We start from the raw sequence: 21,606 nt of genomic DNA, 5'->3' as shown, positions 1-21,606 counted from the left end.
CAATAACTTACAATAAAAATAAAATTAACACGATTATATATATATTTATAATGAATGATGATTGAGAAAAAAGATTTTATTAAAAATAATTAAATTGTCGGATACAAATTAATCATTAAAAAAAGTTGATAAATAGTTGGTATATATAGATATGAATGATAAAAAGAATTATATGTTTATAATTTATAGGGGAAGCCATGGAGAAATTTGTGGAGCTGTGTGTGCCACTTCACAAGCATGCCCTAGAAGGCAACTGGGCAGCAGCAAAACGCATCCTAGACGAAGGGTTGGCCCACAGTGCTGCATGTTGCTGCTGGTGCAAACCACGTTGACTTCGTTGACCAATTGCTCCAAGTACTCGACAAGGAACACATGGAATTGCAAGACATCAAGGGCAACACAGCATTCTGCTTCGCCGCTGCGTCTGGGAACATGGACATTGCTCGCTTGTTGCTGCACAAGAACTCATTCTTGCCTCTCATCAGAGGCGGAAATGGACGCACCCCTCTTCACTTCGCTGCCATGCAAGGAAGATGCCACATGACCCGCTTTTTGTATGATCTCACCAAACCTGTCTTTCAGGATCAGGACTGCCAACTCTTGTTCTTCACTTCTATCCACACTGCCAACTATGGTACGTCATCAATGTTCCCACATGAGTGTCTATTTCGAAAAAAGTCTTGATCATGAAAATTTTGACTTTTTAAGTATCAAAATATTCCTAACATTTTTCAAAGAGATAAGTAATAGATAAGTAATAGTTTATTAGTGCTCATCCTAGCTTGATATGGGAAGTGGACAACCAAAACCAAAGTATAATTCACACAGCGGTTTCGCATCGCCATGCTAGCATATTCAATTTAGTGCATGAAATAGGGTCACATAAGGATATCATAGTAACATATATAGTGGAAGGAAGTAACACATTATTGCATTTGGCTGCAAAATTAGCCCCACAAGGCCAACTTGAATTAGTTTCTGGAGCAGCATTCCAAATGAGCCTTGAGTTAATATGGTTTGAGGTAATAATAATTAGTACATGAATCAAGACTTTAACAATCACCGAGACTTCTAATTTATGCTTTGAACTTCTAAATTGTAGTTGTTGGGATACGAGGTTCATTCACTACATTCATCTATACTTACTCAACTCGATATATATGTGACAGGAGGTGAAGAAGATAATGCCACCATCATTCATAAAATTGAGAAATTCTGAAAGCTTAACTGCTCAAGAATTGTTCACTAGGGAGCACGAAGAACTAAGAAAAAAGGCAGAGGATTGGATGAAACGCACTGCTGAATTTTGCATGCTTATTTCGACCGTTATTGCAACAGGAGTGTTCTCTACTGCAATCAACATACCAGGTGGCATCGATGATCAAACGAAAAAACCAAATTACTTAGACAAAACCTCGTTCCTAGCATTTACAATATCAGATGCAACTGCATTCATCTCATCTGCAGCTGCAATATTAATATTCTTTTCTATTCTTATATCACGTTATGCAGAGTATGACTTTTACAAGTCATTGCCCTTGAAGTTAATTTTCGGATTGATAACGCTATTCATCTCCATAACATGCATGATGGTAGCATTTGGCACCCAACAAGTTGAACGAATGGAGTTGGGTCCAAGCCTATTCAGTGATGCATCACATAACTATTATGAAGTAAATTTTCTGGTTGAAGCAATTAATCAATGTTTTAATTCCACACTATACTATGGTTAACGACCCCTGTTATATATATAGAACAAAATTTAAATACAGTAATATCAAATTTATTTGTTGGTAATGTTTTCCAATCAAAACTAAAATTTTACCTTAATAATATGCATTTACACATATTAATAAAGTGGAACTACAATTCTAATTAAAGATAATATCAAAGTATTTGTAGTTTATATCTAAATTTTGTTTTTACATAAATTACCTTAAAAGTTATGAATCAATATGATTATCCACAATTTTTAATAAACATAGCATAGTGAGAACATGAACCCTACATTATTTTTGTTATTGATTTTAATTTATTAAAAATCATAAATTTAAATAAATTTTATTATTAAATCAAGAATTATTCATTAAATGAGACATAAGATCCACCAAAAATTGTAATTTTTAAGAAATTTTAGTTAATAACTGAAAAAAAAAAAAGTCGCCAACATTTTTCAATTAATTCAACTAGTAGTGTGATTGTAAAGACTTACTAGAGTTCATGATCTTGCTTTGAAGATACCATTGACCTGGAGAACTTAAATCACAAGGCTTTCGAGCCAAGATATGCAAGCCTGTCTGATTATACTCATCCCGGGCCAATGCTAGCATTGACTGTTCTCGTAACATTTGCAAAGCAAGATCTGCAAAATTTTTTAAATGTTACAAGAAATATTTCATGCACCAACATATTAAAAAGTGTTATTATAAAAATATAAAATATGTAAGTACATATTTATTTAATATATAATTATACATAATTTTAAATGAATTTTAATAACATATTTTATATATTACCATAATTAATATTTATTTCAATAAAACAGAAGATGATTTGAAGTCTCTTCAAAGTGTTGGGCAGATGCAGATCATTGGCGAAGTTCTCCGGCCTCTTGACAATGAGCGCTTGATTGTTAAAGCAAGCAGCGGTACCAGGTATGTGGTTGGTTGCCGCAGTAAAGTGGATAAGGAAAAATTGACTTCTGGGACAAGGGTGGTTCTTGATATGACAACACTCACCATAATTAATGCCAGCTCTTCCTCGGAAAGTTGATCCAGTAGTTTACAATATGCTGCACGAAGATCCTGGTAATATCAGCTACTCAGCTGTTGGTGGTTTATCTGATCAGATCAGGGAATTGAGGGAATCAATTGAACTACCTCTGATGAATCTTGAGCTATTTCTTCGAGTTGGAATTAAACCTCCAAAGGGTGTTCTCCTTTATGGGCCTCCTGGTACTGGTAAAACATTGTTAGCTAGGGCAATTGCCAGTAATATAGATGCTAACTTCCTAAAGGTTGTTTCAAGTGCCATAATAGATAAGTACATAGGAGAGAGATGTTTGGTTATGCTCGTGATCACCAGCCCTGCATCATTTTTATGGATGCCATTGGTGGTCGTCGTTTCAGTGAGGGAACAAGTGCTGATCGTGAGATTCAGAGAACACTAATGGAGCTGCTTAATCAACTTGATGGATTTGATCCACTTGGGAAGGTTAAAATGATAATGGCAACAATCAAGGATGAAAATTCTCAAGATTCATGCAGCTGGGATCGCTAAGCATGGTGAAATAGACTACGAAGCTGTTGTGAAGCTTGCAGAGGGATTTAATGGGGCTGATCTTCGAAATGCCTGCACAGAAGAAGTCCGTGCAGAGCGTGATTACGTGATCCATGAAGATTTTATGAAGGCTGTTAGGAAACTGAATGAGGCAAAGAAACTTGAATCCAGTGCACACTATACCCTCTAGGCAGTGCTAGTGCATCTGAGAGTTGGAAATACCCTCGGGCAAGTTAGCGTCATGTTCCCTTTTTGGGCTATACGAATTCTAGATTTGGAAGGATAACTTTGTCAAACGCTAAAGGGATGTTCGATTGAATTATATTATTGTAAACACGCGACTCACGTATTTTATAATTTGGGGTAAGATCTAACTAGCTCAGCCAAAACCTCAAAGTTTCCAACTTCTGCGGCTATGAATATTACTTGAGATGGTTCACTTATCACTCTTTTCATTTGTATCTCTTCGCAATCAAGTTCAAGAAGGGTTTCCCAGAGACACCTCACAAGTTGGAGTGCCAAAGTTGGATTCTTACCTGTCACAAATAGTTTCACAATCTGGTTATATATATATGATGAAATAAGGACCATGAAATCAGTAATCTCATAGTAGCTATATTTCTAGAGTATGAAGAAATATACTTTCTTCTCCCCTTCTATGTTCTAATGAATAAAATGTGGTGTCCTCATTTATGATCTTGATGTACATATATTAGACGAAATTGTAAAAGATGAAAAATATTCTTAGTTTAACGTCAAAATGAATAAATGTTATGAGAAAATCATTACATGGTCCGAAATTATCTTTGTTATTAAGTATTGACAGTTTTCTAGTAACACAATTGAATTTTATTGGTTCATTTTCCTAAACTTGTGTTATAGACATAATAATTAGAAAATAAATAGTTGTTAATGTGTGTTCAAAGATGAAATATGCATTATAAGACATTATTATGTATAACTATCAAATATGTGAAAGGTTAATGTTATTATGTCAATTTACTATGTTAATTAAATGTCATGTAATGGTTGTTATTTTACTATAAACAAAGTGTCAATTCATGTAGTTTGAGTGACAAGAGCAAGACAATTTCCTCTATTTTTATATTTTTTTCTTTATTTTTATTTTTCTTACAGAAAATTCGATTATTTATCATGTGAATATTACTTGAAATCATAAACACATGGTGGTGACCCTCGTTAAAAGTACAAATAGATAGCACGTGATGCTGCCGAAGTTTTGAATAAGACTAATTATGGAGACTTATGTGAGTTTATGAGCTGATTTGGTCCTCGACAACTAAATGCAGAAGGCTTTCGGGCCAAAACATGCAAGCCCGTTTCCTTTTTCTCATTCCGAGCCACGGCTAACATCTGATTCTCTTGTAACATCTTTAAAGCTAAATCTGCAAAATTTCCACGTACCCTGAATTGATAAGCACAATAGTAGCTCCCTCTCTCTGGTGATTACTTTATAGTACTATGAAACATGATTATTGTTCTTGTTGCGGTTGGTAAACACTATAATCTAATTGGATTCAGTTACTCTATGATAAAGATATACAAACGTCCAAAAGTAAAGACATATCTATTGTTGTTTGACTTTATTCAATAAGTATCTCATAAATTTCAAAGTTGATATAACATCTATTTAGATAAATTTTTCAAAAACATTTAAAAGATAAGAAAATAGGAAGAAAAAATAAGTTAGTTTTTTTAGAAGTTCAAATAAACTAATACATAAGATAATATGTAAAATGCTCTTTCATATTAATTTTTCTAAAAACTTTTTTTTATAACTTATTCATAAATTAAATTAGTTTATGGAGAAGTTTATTTTATTTTATTTTTCTTTTCTATTTTCTTCTTTTATAAGTACTTTCTAAAAAAATTGTGTAAACATGTATATATTTTTTACTTTTCTCACTTGATGCATTTGTTCAATAGGCAAGTATAAGTCTTAGATAGTGAATTTAGGTTTAGTTTAATTCTATAAACTAACTTGTAAGGTGAAAATTACTCTCTATTTATATACATTATTATAATTACCTTATTAGTTGATGTGAAATTTCAAATACATCATTTCATGTCAATGACTGGATCTCTTGAATATAAAATTTACAGGATTAAAAATCTATGATAAGGTCTCAACAACAATCAAATTGTTATAATAGACTATGATATTTTCTCAAAATAGTAAATTAGAGTTTAATTCAATTTTATAAAATCAACTTATAAAGGAGATTACGTCCAATAGTAAGGATCAATATACATACCATAAATGCCAGTGGTGATAGAAAAGAAGAACAATAAATTCCAATCTTCATCATCAAACTTGTGGTGGTGGTTTTGGACAGTGTGAGGGTAGAGGTAGCGTGCCATTTCACTTTTTCCTTGCAATGCAGCCATGTGAAGTGGGGTGAGTCCTTCCCCACCCCTCATAGTTGGCAACCTCTTATTTTTTCTTAACATAGTCTCTGCAATTCTTACATTACCAACTGCAGCAGCAAAACAGAAAACAGTGTTACCTTTGTGGTCTTGAAGTTCTCAAGTCAAGTTCCAAGTCTCTTTCGCTCAGTAGTTTCAGCAACTCCTCTATCCCACTAGTGATTGTACCGAGTTTGGTTCAATTATTTGTATTTGTAGTTTTCTGAAAAATATTAATATACTAATATTATAATTAATATTTTTTAAGAATGTTAAGTTAACTTTTCTAAATTATATATTAACTTCTCAATTCTCATTTATAAAATAGAACGATTATCTAGTATATGTGAGTATTTTTAGGAGGGCTTTTTTTTGGATAAATTGTTTTTTTAGAGATTTTTTTAACTTTATATTTAATTCAAAAAAAATTTATCATTATTATTTATAAATTTAATTTCAATTTTTTTAAAAAATATATTATTAATAAATAAAAATAATTTTATGCTATAATATAAATTATTTAATATCAATTTAAAAAATAATTTATATATTTAAAAATAATTACTTATTCAAAATTTAAATTTAGTTTATATATTCAAACATAATACTTATTTATATACATAATTTTATTTTAAACTTTTGTTATATATAATAAATATTTCGTTGGTACATTACACATGTTAAATTACTAATTTTAATATAATAGAAGAGTGGGCATACAATATTACTAATATATATCTCTAAGGGATAAAATGTAATTTTTTATAATGTAATAATTGCATCCTTCAAGGGAAAAAAATGTAATTTACTAAAAGGATTAAGTTGTACTACCTTTGTCTTTGACAAGACCCTTTCAACTAATTTACACCCTTCAAAAAAATTAATTATTTTAATTAAAAATATTAAATTTTCCAATAGTTTAAACAATGAGGGGTATATTAAATTAGAATTTCAATAAATTTTAAAATATTTTTTATAATAAAAAATTTGTAATATTCAATTAAGATTTTTTTATATAAAGAAGTAACGTGGTATTCAATCAAAACAATCATATCTTTTTAAGAGTGTATAAAAATCTAGTGGTATTTAATTAATATTTTTTTTTACTTGAAATAATTTATTGGTATTTAAAAACATAAAGATTTCAATGAATTATATTAAATAATAAATTTTGTGTGACTTTTTAGTATAATTTACATGTAATTTATTCATTCAATAATATTATCAAAATTAAAGATTTTGCTTGACTTTTTTTTCTTCCATTTTCTCTTTTGTTTCTTTTTTTTCTTTTTTTTTTCTTCCATTTAAATATTCTCTATGCCTTTTTTTTCTTCTCATCTCTCTCTCTCATTTTCTTTTCTTCTCTACCTCATCTTTCCCTCCTCTTTCTATTCATCTATCTCATTTTTCTTCTTTTTTCTTCTTTTTCTTCTTCTTTATATTTTTTCTACTATTTTTTATCTTTCAAAATTTATGTATAATTTATTAATATTTATTTTTAATATTAAATATTTAAAATGATTTTAAATTAATAAATATTATCTTTTGTTAACATTTTTAAATTATTAACATTTAACAATTTATTTTTAATAAAATTTGATATTAAAATATCAAAATTCTATACATATATTAAAAAGTATATATATTAAGTATTTAAAATTTAAGAAATTTAAAATAATTTATCCAATCAAAACAATTAAAACTTTGAGTGTCTCAACTTTTAAATTTTTTCATCCAAACACAACTTAAAAGAAGTTTTAGGTTATTTATAAAATTAATATATAAAATATACCTTCAAAAGAGATAACAATAAAATCTTGAATGTGTATGATATAAGACACCTAAACCCTAAACCATTTAAGTTATATGCAATACCAACTTAAATATAATTCAACTAATATGTTTTGTGTATACATATAACTTGAAAATAATTATTTATTTTTAATAATTTTACTTGTAAGAAAAAAATATTGAACTAAATAGTTGTAATACCTTTTTTTGGCTTAATTTTTAATGATCTAGCCTAACCTGAATAACTTAGAATTTTCGAACTTCATCGGCCTGATCTTATTGATGCCTAAAAATAAAGAATCTAACTTAGATTAACTTAGCAGACCAATGAGATAGTACGTCATGTCAATCAATTTTGATACATTTACCTATTATTGAACACCATAAATTTAAACATATTATTCAAATTCAAAAGCATGAATGAGAAAATATCAATTTATGGAGGACTATAGGCAGAGAAATGTTGCTTAGAAAGACATAAAACTATAATTAATTATTTATTAGAAGATTGAAAAGTTATATTGATTTTATTTTTATTTATTCAAACCTAATCATTTCAACACCAAAAAAAAAACCTAATCACTTATGTTAATTTTTATTATTTTTTAAAGTTCATATTGTACTTTGAAATCCCATAGAATATTTTAAAATCTTATAAATTCTTATGATATAAATTCATTAAAATTTACAAAATCTCAATTATAAAAGTCTCTTTAGAAAAAAAAAAACTTTAAAATTACATTCTTACAAAGTCTTTTAAAATTTCTAAATTTTTTCAATTCTAAAATAATTTTATGAAATTCCAATCTATTAGACCTTCTATTATTATTCTTCTAAGAAAGGATAAACAAAAAAAATAAAGAGCGTCTTATATATAAAATGAAAGTATTATTGTCACATGAGAGAAGATGATATTGTATAAATAAATTAATAAATTATTCATAACAAAAAAACTAACATAATTTATTCACATAAATAAGTTTGTTTCACCATATAAGTTATTTATTGAAAATCAAAATTAAAAGTTATATGTTTAAAATATTAATTTTACAATTTTTTTATATAATTTATTATAAATAATCAGAAATTATAATTATAATTAATTATTGAGATTTTGTAAAACCAACTTTTTTTATGAGGAGCTAGGCAACATACAAGGAATTTTTTACTAAAATAATATTTTAAAAAAAAATTTTACAAAAAAAGCATCTGTACCACTTTATTTACCCAAACAGAACCTTTTACTATTCATGTTCAGAATTCGGTTCCTGGGAAACCGAATTCTGAACTTTAATTTTTTTTTAGCTCAGAATTCGGTTCCCGGTGAACCGAATTATGAGAAGTGTTTAAAATTTTTTTTCTTTTCTGTTTGTAGTTCGGGTTGTGGGTAAATTTTGCAACCGGAGCGGCCCGTTCTCCAAGCAGAACGGACTGTTCTGCTTGCACGAATAATCTGTTATTTTTGAAACTGGAACGTTCAAGCAGAACGACCCGTTTTGATGCATTCATCATGTGTGTATTTTTGGAACCGGAACGACTGGTTCTGAACGGAGAATGGGCCGTTCTCCTTGCAGCACGGGCCGTTCTGCAAGGAGCACGACCCGTTCTCCATTCAGAACGGGCCTTTCCGATTCTAATTTTACACCATTCTCAGATCCAAAAACGAAAAATAAAATAATTAAAATTTAATAGCTCAGAATTCGATTTCTCGATAACCGAATTTTGAATATAAACAATAAAAAATTCTATTTAGGTAAATAAAGTGGTATAGATATTTTTTTGGTAAATTTTTTTAAAAAAATATTATTTTAGTAAAAAATTCACATACAGGAATGTAACGTTAGTTTGATTTAAAAAGAAAAGAAAAGAAAGGAATCGGTTGGCAGGTACCGCATCACGGATCATACGCCGGTCCTGTAGGTGTCAGCCACCTACCTCACTTTTTCTCACTTACCTTACCTGTCTTTGCGCTCTTCTTTAACTATTCTATTCTGCTTCTACTTCAATAAAACCCTATCTCCCTCACTCACTCACTCACTCGCTCATACCCACTCTTCCATTCTCAACGTTCTTCTCTTCCTACACCAACCACAATTCTCTCTTCACTCATGGGTAAGCACATACTCTTCTTCTTCTTCTTTTCATTTTCAACTCCACTCCCTTTCTCCATCTGATTTTTTTTTCCTTTGTTTTCCAACGATTTCCACGGATCAGGCAAGGTCAAGATCGGAATCAACGGTGAGCCATCTCCAACCTTCCATCTCCCTTCTGTGGTACCAGATCATTTTTTTTCTTCTACTTTTCCATTTTCGCTGTTTTTAATTTAAATTTAAATGGAACAGGATTCGGAAGAATTGGGCGTTTGGTTGCCAGGGTTGCTCTTCAGAGAGACGATGTCGAACTCGTTGCTGTTAACGATCCTTTCATTACCACCGATTACATGGTAAGTGGTTACCTCGTATCTCGTACTTCCATTTCCAACGTTGTTCGGTTTTGATCTATGTAATTCACCAAAACACACTTGCTATGCCATCTGTTTCGCTACGGTGTTGGTTATTATTATTTTTTAAATCTTAGATCTGATTGTGTTTGGTTGCACAGACATACATGTTTAAATACGACAGTGTTCACGGACACTGGAAGCATCACGAAGTTTCCGTCAAGGACTCTAAGACCCTTCTCTTTGGTGACAAGCCAGTCACTGTTTTTGGCCACAGGTTTCGTTATACTCTCTCCTTTTATGATATTTCTGCTATGCATGTAAATGTCGAGTGGTGTTTTCGTTGTGAACAAGCAATGTTCTTTGATCCTCAGGAACCCTGAAGAGATCCCATGGGCCGAGACTGGAGCTGAAATCATTGTTGAGTCCACCGGAGTTTTCACCGATAAGGACAAGGCTGCCGCACATTTGAAGGTTTCTATTTCTATCATTACCCGTTACCTATATTATCTGTTTACGTTACCTATATTATCTGTTTACGTGCGTTATTGTTTGGTATAATGTATGTTTCACGGATTGTATTGTACCTAATTGTTGCCCATTGTGATTTATCATTTTTTATTATGCCTCGTGGTTGTTCCTGTAATATTTAGTGTAGGGTAGAATGTTAATGATGTTAATTTGTCTGTCTTTTTGTTAATTCAGGGTGGTGCAAAGAAGGTTATCATTTCTGCCCCCAGCAAGGATGCTCCCATGTTTGTTGTTGGTGTTAACGAACATGAGTACAAGCCAGAGCTTGATATCATTTCCAATGCTAGCTGCACAACCAACTGCCTTGCTCCACTTGCCAAGGTTTGCAATTTGCCAGATTATTTTGCTCAATGGTTGTTTTTTTTTTTTTTGTGTTGTTTTGGAGTTTGGACTATTGTGTAATCCTAATTGTTTCTTATTAATCTTGTAGGTCATCAATGACAGGTTTGGCATTGTTGAGGGTTTGATGACCACTGTTCATTCCATCACTGGTGAGCCTTTTTGCTCCTTAGTTGGTTGCCTATTTTATCAAACATACTACTTGCTGCTAAGTTAGGTTTATGTTTTTGTTTTGCAAACCAGCTACCCAGAAGACTGTTGATGGGCCATCAGCCAAAGACTGGAGAGGTGGAAGGGCTGCTTCGTTTAACATCATTCCTAGCAGCACTGGAGCTGCCAAGGTGAATATTTGATACGATATGTCCAGTGTTTCTGGCTCATGAACTCAAAATTGATATTGTTTACAGGCAACACTTTTTTGGTTTTACTTTATTCTTACTTTTTTTGTTCTGTGTGAAGGCTGTTGGGAAAGTCCTCCCATCTTTGAATGGAAAATTGACTGGAATGGCATTCCGTGTTCCTACTGTCGATGTCTCTGTTGTTGACCTCACAGTGAGGTTGGAGAAGCCAGCTTCATATGAAGATATTAAAAATGCTATCAAGTAAGGGAAAAATATTTGTATTATTGGATCGTATGTGAATTAAAAGTATTTATTTGAAAGTGCCTCCATTTTGGAATTGGTCCTTCTGCATTAGAGTCTTATATAATGCTGTCTTTCTTAGGGAGGAGTCAGAGGGCAAGTTGAAGGGAATTCTTGGTTACACCGAAGATGATGTGGTCTCCACCGACTTTGTGGGTGATAGCAGGTATAAATTATGTTGACAGTTGAGAAGTTATTTAACACACATGGTAGATGGCAGTGATGATGCCCTTTTTCAGTTGTCAACATTTACTTGAATTGATTCTCGAATAATCTATTACATTTTTTTCTACATTATTCTTCCAGATCAAGCATTTTTGATGCAAAGGCTGGAATTGCATTGAGTAAGAATTTTGTGAAGCTTGTGTCGTGGTACGACAATGAGTGGGGATACAGGTAATCCACCTTAAACCGTTTCTTGTGTATATGATAGTGGTAGTGTGTCACTTAACAATTTGCAATAAGTTGTTAACTTGGCTAAATCTAATACCTGCTGTGTTCCGTGGTTCTGCAGCTCCCGCGTGATTGACCTGCTTGTTCACGTTGCCAAGAAGTCTGCATAAATAGTACCTTATTATGTTTAGTGTCTTGCTCGTGAAAAAAATGAGTCTGAATAAATCTGTTTTCCCGAACCAGTGCACTGTTAGGAGCATTAAGCTGCTCTTCTCTCTTTTCTAGCTTTTTGGCGTGGCATCTTTTGTGGAGGGGATGGAGTTTTTGTACTTTTATATACTTGCTGATGTTGTACTCGGCTTTATTGATTCTAATATTAGACACTTGCCCTCCTTTATTCAACCATGTGTCATAGTTCTCGAGTGTTTGAACCCCTCCTACTCCTTTAAATTATTAATTCTTGGTTTATATATTTTTCTCCTCTCCTTTAAATAATTAATTTTGGATTATATATTTTCTGATCATATTTTATAATATATCTGAACTTAGGTTTAAATTTAACTATTTTTGGTTTAGTACAGAATGTTTGGATTGGGGTAACTTTGTTTAAAATTTATCTTTTGGGTGAACTTGACCACTTTATATACCAAAACTTAATGAGAAATTAAATTACATTGGTGTTTTTTTTCTATGATTAACTTTTTGAAATATGAAAGAATTTTGTTGATTTAATTGATGAATTATGGTTTTTATATTATTATCTTGAAAGCTTACGTTATAAATTTTATCAATAAACAATATATATATATATATATATATATATATATATATATATTAGTATATTTTGAAAAATGTCAATTTTGTGATCCATATAAATAGAGTATTATAAAGAATAAAAGGAATTTTCAGTGCAATGATATTGACGAATATGTTTGAATCCATATGATTGATTAATGGAGAAGTTACTTTTGTTTCGGAAAGTGATGATTTGCTCTCTAAATTTGTTTCTAAACACAACACGAAGTCTTGCATAAGAGGCAAGAGCATCCAGAATAGGGCACAGAATGTGCTGAAAAGTTTGCTCACTCTGGATATCGCAGGGTCAGAGCAGTCAGATTCACAAATAATTTCTTTCAATCCCTGCTCTGCTGCTCCCAACGACTCATGAAGCCTTCCTCTATATTCCTTTATATTGTGTGATAATTAAGGTAAATTTTCGGTATAACTGTAAACCAAATTAACAAAAATTGTGTAGCCTTCCTCTATATTCCTTTATATTGTGTGATAATTAAGGTAAATTTTCGGTATAACTGTAAACCAAATTAACAAAAATTGTGTGATAATTAAATTAGTTAGTGTTTAGCAAAAAAAATATTTAGCTAACATCATTTGATATGTTAATTTTTATTGAAAAATATATATATATATTTTTTTATATCATCTTATAATACTAAGTATAAAATAAAGTCATTAAAATTAGAATGTTAATTAAAATAAAAATATTTTAAAGACTATAACATTAAATATAATAAAATTATTTATAATTCGTTTATAGTTGGGTCTATCATTTATTAGATTTTTATTTTAGTTTATATTTAAACAAGGAAAGAGTAATTGAAATTTATTAAATCATATAATAAATTATTTATACAAATAAATACTGTATTAGAATATATAAACTATATTTAAAATTTGTATAAAGATATATTTTTAATAATATAAATTGCATTTTAGATTTTTTAACTAATTCATTTTTAGATTTAAGATAAATAATTTATATTATGACAAAAAAATTTATTTTAAATTATTTATAATTTATTTAAAAATATTAATTTAATTTATAAATAAAAATGATAATAAAAAATTGAATTAATTAAGAAGTTAAAAGAACTTATACAAATAAGAATAACTCTTAAAAATGTTATTGCAAGTATCATTTAATTAAAAGTTTTTTTTTAATAGAAGTTTAATTAAAATTAATAAATGATACAATAATTATCAACATTGATTAACATAAATGATAACTTTTAATCAAAATGTTCAGGATGACCTAGGTATAAAATAAGTTATGTTAGAATAGGGATATTCACCTTGTGTACATAGTTCTCTGTAGAATTTAATCACTACTAGATATTTCCTATCAATACCATAATTGAAAAATAATAAATGATATAATAATTAGTAAATGTAACACAGTTTGATTTTTTTTTAAATGATATTCTCTCTCGAGCAGGATAAAAATTTCCTCATTTCCTCAGTTTTCTAAACATTTTTTCCCATTATCCATTTATAGTGCTTCAAATATACGTTGAGAAGTCCGTACATAAAATCATTGTACAACCATAAGCTCACAAAACATAAGATTTATTTATATTTGTTTTATATTAAGAATCAATTTCTTATACCATACACATATTTTAATAAAAAAAATAATTCTAGTCAATTTTAAACCAAACACGTAGTTAATACTTTACCAAAAAAACATAACATATAGCTAATAACAACTAGATTTATGAAGACTTTTTTAAGGAAGAAACTTTGAATCGAGTTTGAGATACGCAAATAATGAAACGACAGAAGTATATGGTCAAACATTCATGCCAGGCATGTCCTATTATCCTTTTTTTTCTTTTTTCTTTTTTCTATTTCGTTGTTTTATTCTATGAAATATAATGCTACCCTCCAACCAATGCCACATGTTTGGAACCCCAAAAAGAAAGTAAAAGGCAAGCTAGTGGTTTGAAAATTGAAAGCCACATGAATGCGAACGTTGGGCACCACTTCAAACTTCAAATACGTGATGAATGATGTGCCCACTGAATCTGAATCTGATCCTCTTCGCTCCTTTGTCCTTAGAAAGTATAAACGATGGGAAAGAGTTACATTTTCTAGTATTCACTCTATTTTTGACATCTAGTATTTTTAGATAAACTATGATAATGACATTTTAATATTTAGTAGAACTGGATTGGATTAATTTTAGAATACAATAATAGTAATTTTGAGATATAAAAAACCTATGACCACGTTTAGTTTTTAGTAAATTACACTCACAATTTTATTTTTTTAATTAAGTTCAATACTCCTTCATTATTTGATTTTTGATTTTGTCTCCTTTAATGAATTTTCATTAAATAACACTAAAAGTTTAAAGTTGAGGAACAAAAATATTCTTATGACTTAAAATCATGTAATGGTGATTCCAAAAATAGAGAAATATAAAAAGGTTGTGGCAAGTATAAAAACAAAATCAATGATAATTGCAAGGGAAAATTTGTGGGTTGGTTGTTGAAGTAGTTTGAGAAGTCTTGTCTTGTACCTTTTTTCTTGTAACAAGCTATTGTGTTTTAAGTATATTTTTTGAGGGTGCTTTACATTTTAACAATTTAGGAGAGATGCTTAAATTAATTTCTCAAATGAAAACATCCATTCATTATGAATAATCAAAGTTAATGGTTTGAGTGGAGAAGATGAAGACATTTTTTAGAAAAAAAAAATCATTAAAAGTCATGTGTATATCACATAATTCACATTTGTTAGTTAATTGGACCTTGCTTGGGAGTTAGGGAGGAAATTGTAACATTTGTTCAACTTTTAAAGAGTCTCATTGTAAATCCAAAAAATATAGGGGTATTAGACATAGTTTCAAGAAAAAAAAATATAGGAGTGCAACTGTAATTTACTCTTTAGTTTTTATTCTTCTCCATGCCCCTTCTCATGGGTAAACAATACTCATTACATTGTGGACCTCCCCTAGTTATTGTCGAGTCACCCTATCTTTGACACGACTACACAATTAGGAGTTCGCCTCTTTAGCAACAACTACAACGCCTAACTTTTAAATGAGTCGAGATCAATTTTTACAAGTTTAACATTAACAACTCGTTTAGATACAAGAAGTCAAGATCAATTAGGAGTTACCTTTCATTTGTCCCACATAATTGGACTAATTGAATCTTGACCATCTTTTATTTTAGAAAATTTGTATTATTTTTTGCCAATCACACGTAAGTTTCTGCAATGAAGATGTTTGGTGATTCATGTTTTGGCTTTTTTTTTAAAGCAAAAAGTATTTTGGTTTAGTTTTAGGTAGTACTAGGGAGGTTTATGAAGTTTCCCTTGAGAGTACATCAAACCTATTTATTAAAAAGAGATAGTTATCAAATGGTTCATGCCTAAAACTAGTTTGATCTTCATGGTGTTGTTCCAAGCATCATTGGTGAAGTTGACTAAGATGAATAAGCTTTTGATGAGTAATGGAAAGTCTTGTATACCAAAGCTAGCATCAACCAAGTTGGTAAGATCGATCTAAGGATAAATCTACTAAAGTTCAAACTTTATGCCTATGACAAAAAACTATTTCTCATTTGTTTGTATAAAACAAAAGGTCACATATGTTGCAAGCCAACATATGACTCTCTGATTCAAAGTAAAAATGTTTATCTCAAAGTTTGCTTTAAGACTCAGTCACTCTTAGGTTAATCTTGCAAGTTCGATTTGGACAAGAGTTATTACTTCAAGATGTGCATGAGTTGTTGTCATTTGAAAAAGATTGTGAATAAGTTCAAGTGCATGTTACTATTGATTGATCCATGAATTTGTGAAGAAGGACTATAATTACTAGAGGATCGAAGATGCGCATGGATTGAATTCTAAATCATTTGTAACTTGTAGTATTACTCGTTTGATTATATTAAGGTTGTTATATATATATATATATATATATATATATATATATATATATATATTAAAACACAAGCAAAGAAATTAAATAAAGTGGATGCACGAATCTTATACATGGTAAAAAAGACAATTTTAACTATAGATAATAAAAAGTGAAATACAAATCCTATACATAATAAAGAAGATGGTATGAACTTTTCCAAAATTTAAGTTTGTGATGAATTGTTTAAAGACATATAACAGTTTTTTTTCTTCAATGATCTAATTTTTATTTCGTTTCGAATTTGTTTTCATCACTTGAGATCATATGGTTATCTTTGTTTCCAATTTCTTTTCCCAGACATGCATATCCAAGCAACATTATTTCCAATTAAAAAAAAACAGTATTGTTTCCAAAGCAAAACTATAATTGGGTGGTTGCTAGGAAGAGTTTTATTGAGGTTCCACAATGGGCACAAAGCAACCTAGTTAACAAAAAAGAGAGTTTCATCATTGATTTTATTATACGAGTAACCTTAATTGTTTCGTCATTGGAGCATTTTATGAGTAACCTCACCTCTAAATGTGTAACTATATACATTTTATTATAATATTATCCTTTATCTTTTGTCATTGTCTTTCTCACAATTTAATATTTTAGGAATATATTTCTCTTGCTCGATTGATTAAATTTGTATTTTTATTAGATTTCAGAACATGAGATATATAGTTATTGCATTTAGTTCAATAACCAAAACTAATACACAACAACATACTTATAATTTTATTCCGTCACATTTGTTAACGGTTAACTTTCCTAAATTTCAATATATAAGATATATAGTTGTTATATCTAATAATCAAAATTAATACACAAAATAATTATAATTATTTTTATTGACTATATTCTATAAAAAACTTTACCAACCATACTTAAAGTCAAATAATCATTTATTAATTAAATACCTTAAAGGACATTCACTTTTAAATCGCTTGATTTGTTAAAAACATACTCTATTTGTTTTCTACTATAACTTACAAATAAAATAATAATAATTTTATGCATATTAAAGAAATTAATTATTTACATTAAATTTTATTAATTCTATAACATCATTCCTAAATTATCTTTAATATAAATGTCAAAAGAAGTAGTGTAATTGAAAAATTATACATTAAAGGATCGATATTTTAGGAAGGATATCATTAAATGAAACAAAAGTAATTAATTTTTTTTATTTTTTATTTTTCTATAATAGAAATAGAAGAGTATACAATAATGATACTAAGTAGAAAAGAAAATTAAAATGTTGGATTAAGATTTCAAGTAGATTAATTTCAAACCATATCAATCTAAATCCTCAATCAATATTTTAATTAATAATTTTTTTTTACAAAAATCAACTCTATATATAAAACACAAGCTCTTATATTATGTAAGAATATTTTTAAAAATTTTGTTTTTACAAAAGAGTTTTTAGAAATTCATTTAACTTGATATCTAATTCAATTTTTTTATCATAATTATTTATTAATTAAATTTAAATATTTTTAAAATAAACTATCATTAACCTCAAGCGTGTGGTTCAGCGGTAGGGGTTGATCCACGCTTAAGCAAGGTCATGGGTTCGAATTCTGCCTTGTGTATGCAGCCCCGTTAAATATTGGGGCCAGCTATCCCACCCTTTGAGGTGCCTGGATACTCTAGGGACGAACCAAAAAATAAAAAAAAAATAAACTATCATTAAATATTTTTTATAATATAAACTATTTATTATAAATCTAAAATATAATTTACATATTTAAAATATCTATTTATTCAAAATTTAAATGTAATTTATACATTCAAACATAACAATTTTATATTTTAATTATATATAATAAATATTTATAATTTACACTTATTAAAATATTAGTATTTAGTTAAATGGTAATGTAGGAAGAAAGACAAAAGTACACCACTTACAATTATTTTGTCAACTCTAGGGGATCCAAATCATAAATATTTCCACCTACTGACTTGTATGCATTTAAAAAATAAGGTGTTTGTAAAATGTAAAAAATATTAAAGATGACCTTACTTTCATTCAGAAAAAGGAAAAAAAACTAAAAAAGAAAAACGTAGAAAAAGAAATTAATAATTAAAAAAAAAAAAAAAGGAATATTCGCATATCTGTTGGCGTGAAGCAGAAACCACAAGAAATGGTATAGGTTGGGTCCATGGCACAGCATCACGAGTCATAAGGCGGTCCCTTAGGTGTCACGCACTTCACACATATATAATTATAATAATTGCTCTCTTTTATACCTCCATAAAACCCTATCTCACACTTCAATTCTCAACTTCTTCTACCCACTCTAACACCAACCGCTCTATTCTCCGCAGTCATGGGTATGCAAATTCACTCTCACAATTTCTCTTCTTCTTCTTTTCATTTTCAACTCTTCTCCGTTTCTCCCGATCTCACTTTTTTCTTCTTCTTTCCTTTTTGTTTGGGAACGGATTCCATGGATCAGGCAAGGTCAAGATCGGAATCAACGGTGAGTCATTTCCATCCCTCGATCTACCTTCTCTTGCTTCAGATCACTTCAACTCTTTTTCTACTTCGAATTTTAATTTCATTTCAATTTAAATGCAACAGGATTCGGAAGAATTGGCCGTTTGGTGGCCAGGGTTGCTCTTCAGAGAGACGATGTGGAACTCGTTGCCGTTAACGATCCCTTCATTACCACCGATTACATGGTACATGCTTATCTCCTACTTCCGCTTTCATCCTTGTGTTTCGATCTCTATAACTGACCAAAATAGACATGCTATGCTATGCTATCTGTTTCGTTACGCTTCAGAATTCGGATCGTTACGATTTGTTGTTGTTATTGTCTTCTTTTTTTTTTTTTTTTTTTGAGTTTTAAATCTTAGATCTGATTGTGTTTGGTTGCACAGACGTACATGTTTAAATACGACAGTGTTCACGGACACTGGAAGCATCACGAAGTTTCCGTCAAGGACTCCAAGACCCTTCTCTTTGGTGACAAGCCAGTCACTGTTTTTGGTCACAGGTATTGTTTTACTCTCTTTTTTTATGATATTTCTGCTATGCATGTAAATGTCCAGTGGTGTTTTCGTTGTGAACAAGCAATGTTCTTTGATCCTCAGGAACCCTGAAGAGATCCCGTGGGCCGAGACTGGAGCTGAAATCATTGTTGAGTCCACCGGAGTTTTCACCGATAAGGACAAGGCCGCTGCACATTTGAAGGTTTTTATTTGTAGCACTACCATTTACCTATATTAACCATTTCCATGTGTTATTATGTGCTATGATCTGTGTTTCATGCTGATTGCTGCCTATTTTTCAAATATTGTTTTTTATTATTATTTTTAGGTCGTGTGTGCGTGAGCTAGTAATATTCAGTGTAGGGTAGAATGCCAATGATGTTGTTTTGTCCGTCTTTGTATTAATCCAGGGTGGTGCGAAGAAGGTTATTATCTCTGCTCCCAGCAAGGATGCTCCCATGTTTGTTGTTGGTGTTAACGAACATGAGTACAAGCCAGAGCTTGATATTATTTCCAATGCTAGCTGCACAACTAACTGCCTTGCTCCACTCGCCAAGGTTTGGTCAATAGATTTTTTGTGTTGGTTTGGACTATTATATATATAATCCTAACTGTTTCTTGTTAATTTGGCAGGTTATTAATGACAGGTTTGGCATTGTTGAGGGTTTGATGACCACTGTTCATTCCATCACTGGTGAGCCTAATCAGTCTATTGATATTTGGTTACCTGTTATGAATCTTATCTTACATACTACTTGCTGCTAAGTTAGATTTATGTTTTTGTTTTGAACACCAGCTACTCAGAAGACTGTCGATGGGCCATCAGCCAAAGACTGGAGAGGTGGAAGGGCTGCTTCATTTAACATCATTCCTAGCAGCACCGGAGCTGCCAAGGTGAACATTTGATACTCTATATGTGGGGTGCATTTGGCTCTTTACCATAAATTGATATTATATTGTTTACAGATAACTTTTTGATTATACTTATTTTTTCTTTCCTGTGTGAAGGCTGTTGGGAAAGTCCTCCCATCTTTGAATGGAAAATTGACTGGAATGGCATTCCGTGTTCCTACTGTCGATGTCTCTGTTGTTGACCTCACAGTGAGGTTGGAGAAGCCAGCTTCATATGAAGATATTAAAAATGCTATCAAGTAAGGGAAAAATATTTGTATTATTGGATCGTATGTGAATTAAAAATATTTATTTGAAAGTGCCTCCATTTTGGAATTGGTCCTTCTGCATTAGAGTCTTATATAATGTTGTCTTTCTTAGGGAGGAGTCAGAGGGCAAGTTGAAGGGAATTCTTGGTTACACTGAAGATGATGTGGTCTCCACCGACTTTGTGGGTGATAGCAGGTATAAATTATGTTGGCAGTTGGAAAGTTATATTTATCACACATGATGGCCGGCAGTGGGGATGCCTTTTTTCATTTGACAATATTTGCCTTTTTCTGTAATGAACTATTGACCTTTTTCTTTATCATTGTGCCAGATCAAGCATTTTTGATGCAAAGGCTGGAATTGCATTGAGTAAGAATTTTGTGAAGCTTGTGTCGTGGTACGACAATGAGTGGGGATACAGGTAATCCACCTTAAACCTTTTCAAATACATATGATGATGGGTTAGTGCGTCGCTTAACAGATTTGGTATGTGTTTTTAATTTGGCCAAAAATCTAATACATGCTGTGTTCCGTGGTTCTGCAGCTCCCGCGTGATTGACCTGCTTGTTCACGTTGCCAAGAAGTCTGCATAAATTGTAACTTATGTTTATGTCTAGCTGCGATTTAGTGTCTTGCTCGTGCAAAAATGAGAATTCTGAATAAATCGGTTTCTGGTACCAGTGGTGTTACCCTGTTGGGAGCATTAGCTCTTTTTGGACTTTTGGTGTTTTCCTCTTTTGTGGAGGAGATGGAGTTTTTGGATTTTCATAAACTTATTGGATGTACGTGGCTTATATACTTTGATCGTTATAATAGTTATTTGGCCGTCCTCCATTTTCAATCGGTTGTTCTTGTTTGCTTTTGAATCATGCATCCGTAGTTAAAAT

At 30.6% G+C, this 21,606-nt stretch overlaps 3 protein-coding genes and 1 pseudogene across 3 annotated transcripts; all 4 read left to right on the top strand.

The window, feature by feature from the left end:
• The first annotated feature begins 372 nt into the window (after nt 1-372).
• Nucleotides 373-2,215, top strand: LOC109810209 (uncharacterized). The gene is made up of 3 exons (XM_020373621.2): nt 373-634; nt 796-1,022; nt 1,170-2,215. Exons 1-3 carry the CDS (start codon nt 373-375, stop codon nt 1,731-1,733), a joined length of 1,053 nt encoding a protein of 350 aa, XP_020229210.2. The 3' UTR covers nt 1,734-2,215.
• Nucleotides 2,216-2,532: 317 nt separating this feature from the next.
• Nucleotides 2,533-3,636, top strand: LOC145958512 (26S proteasome regulatory subunit 10B homolog A pseudogene; annotated as a pseudogene).
• Nucleotides 3,637-9,466: 5,830 nt separating this feature from the next.
• On the top strand, nt 9,467-12,243 carry LOC109796068 (glyceraldehyde-3-phosphate dehydrogenase, cytosolic). Its single transcript, XM_020355693.3, has 12 exons — nt 9,467-9,609; nt 9,712-9,735; nt 9,840-9,940; nt 10,099-10,214; nt 10,312-10,411; nt 10,643-10,789; nt 10,899-10,959; nt 11,051-11,148; nt 11,267-11,409; nt 11,531-11,614; nt 11,755-11,844; nt 11,963-12,243. The coding sequence occupies exons 1-12, from the start codon at nt 9,606-9,608 to the stop codon at nt 12,009-12,011; spliced, it is 1,017 nt and encodes a 338-aa protein (XP_020211282.1). The 5' UTR covers nt 9,467-9,605; the 3' UTR covers nt 12,012-12,243.
• Nucleotides 12,244-18,758: 6,515 nt separating this feature from the next.
• Nucleotides 18,759-21,560, top strand: LOC109796067 (glyceraldehyde-3-phosphate dehydrogenase, cytosolic). The gene is made up of 12 exons (XM_020355692.3): nt 18,759-18,895; nt 19,021-19,044; nt 19,146-19,246; nt 19,448-19,563; nt 19,661-19,760; nt 19,969-20,115; nt 20,192-20,252; nt 20,355-20,452; nt 20,567-20,709; nt 20,831-20,914; nt 21,051-21,140; nt 21,264-21,560. Exons 1-12 carry the CDS (start codon nt 18,892-18,894, stop codon nt 21,310-21,312), a joined length of 1,017 nt encoding a protein of 338 aa, XP_020211281.2. The 5' UTR covers nt 18,759-18,891; the 3' UTR covers nt 21,313-21,560.
• Nucleotides 21,561-21,606: the final 46 nt, after the last annotated feature.

This window comes from Cajanus cajan, chromosome 6, assembly GCF_000230855.2.
Source record: "Cajanus cajan strain Asha chromosome 6, NIPB_CcT2T_4, whole genome shotgun sequence".
Lineage (NCBI taxonomy): Eukaryota > Viridiplantae > Streptophyta > Magnoliopsida > Fabales > Fabaceae > Cajanus > Cajanus cajan.
This window is presented reverse-complemented; position numbering and strand designations above follow the sequence as displayed.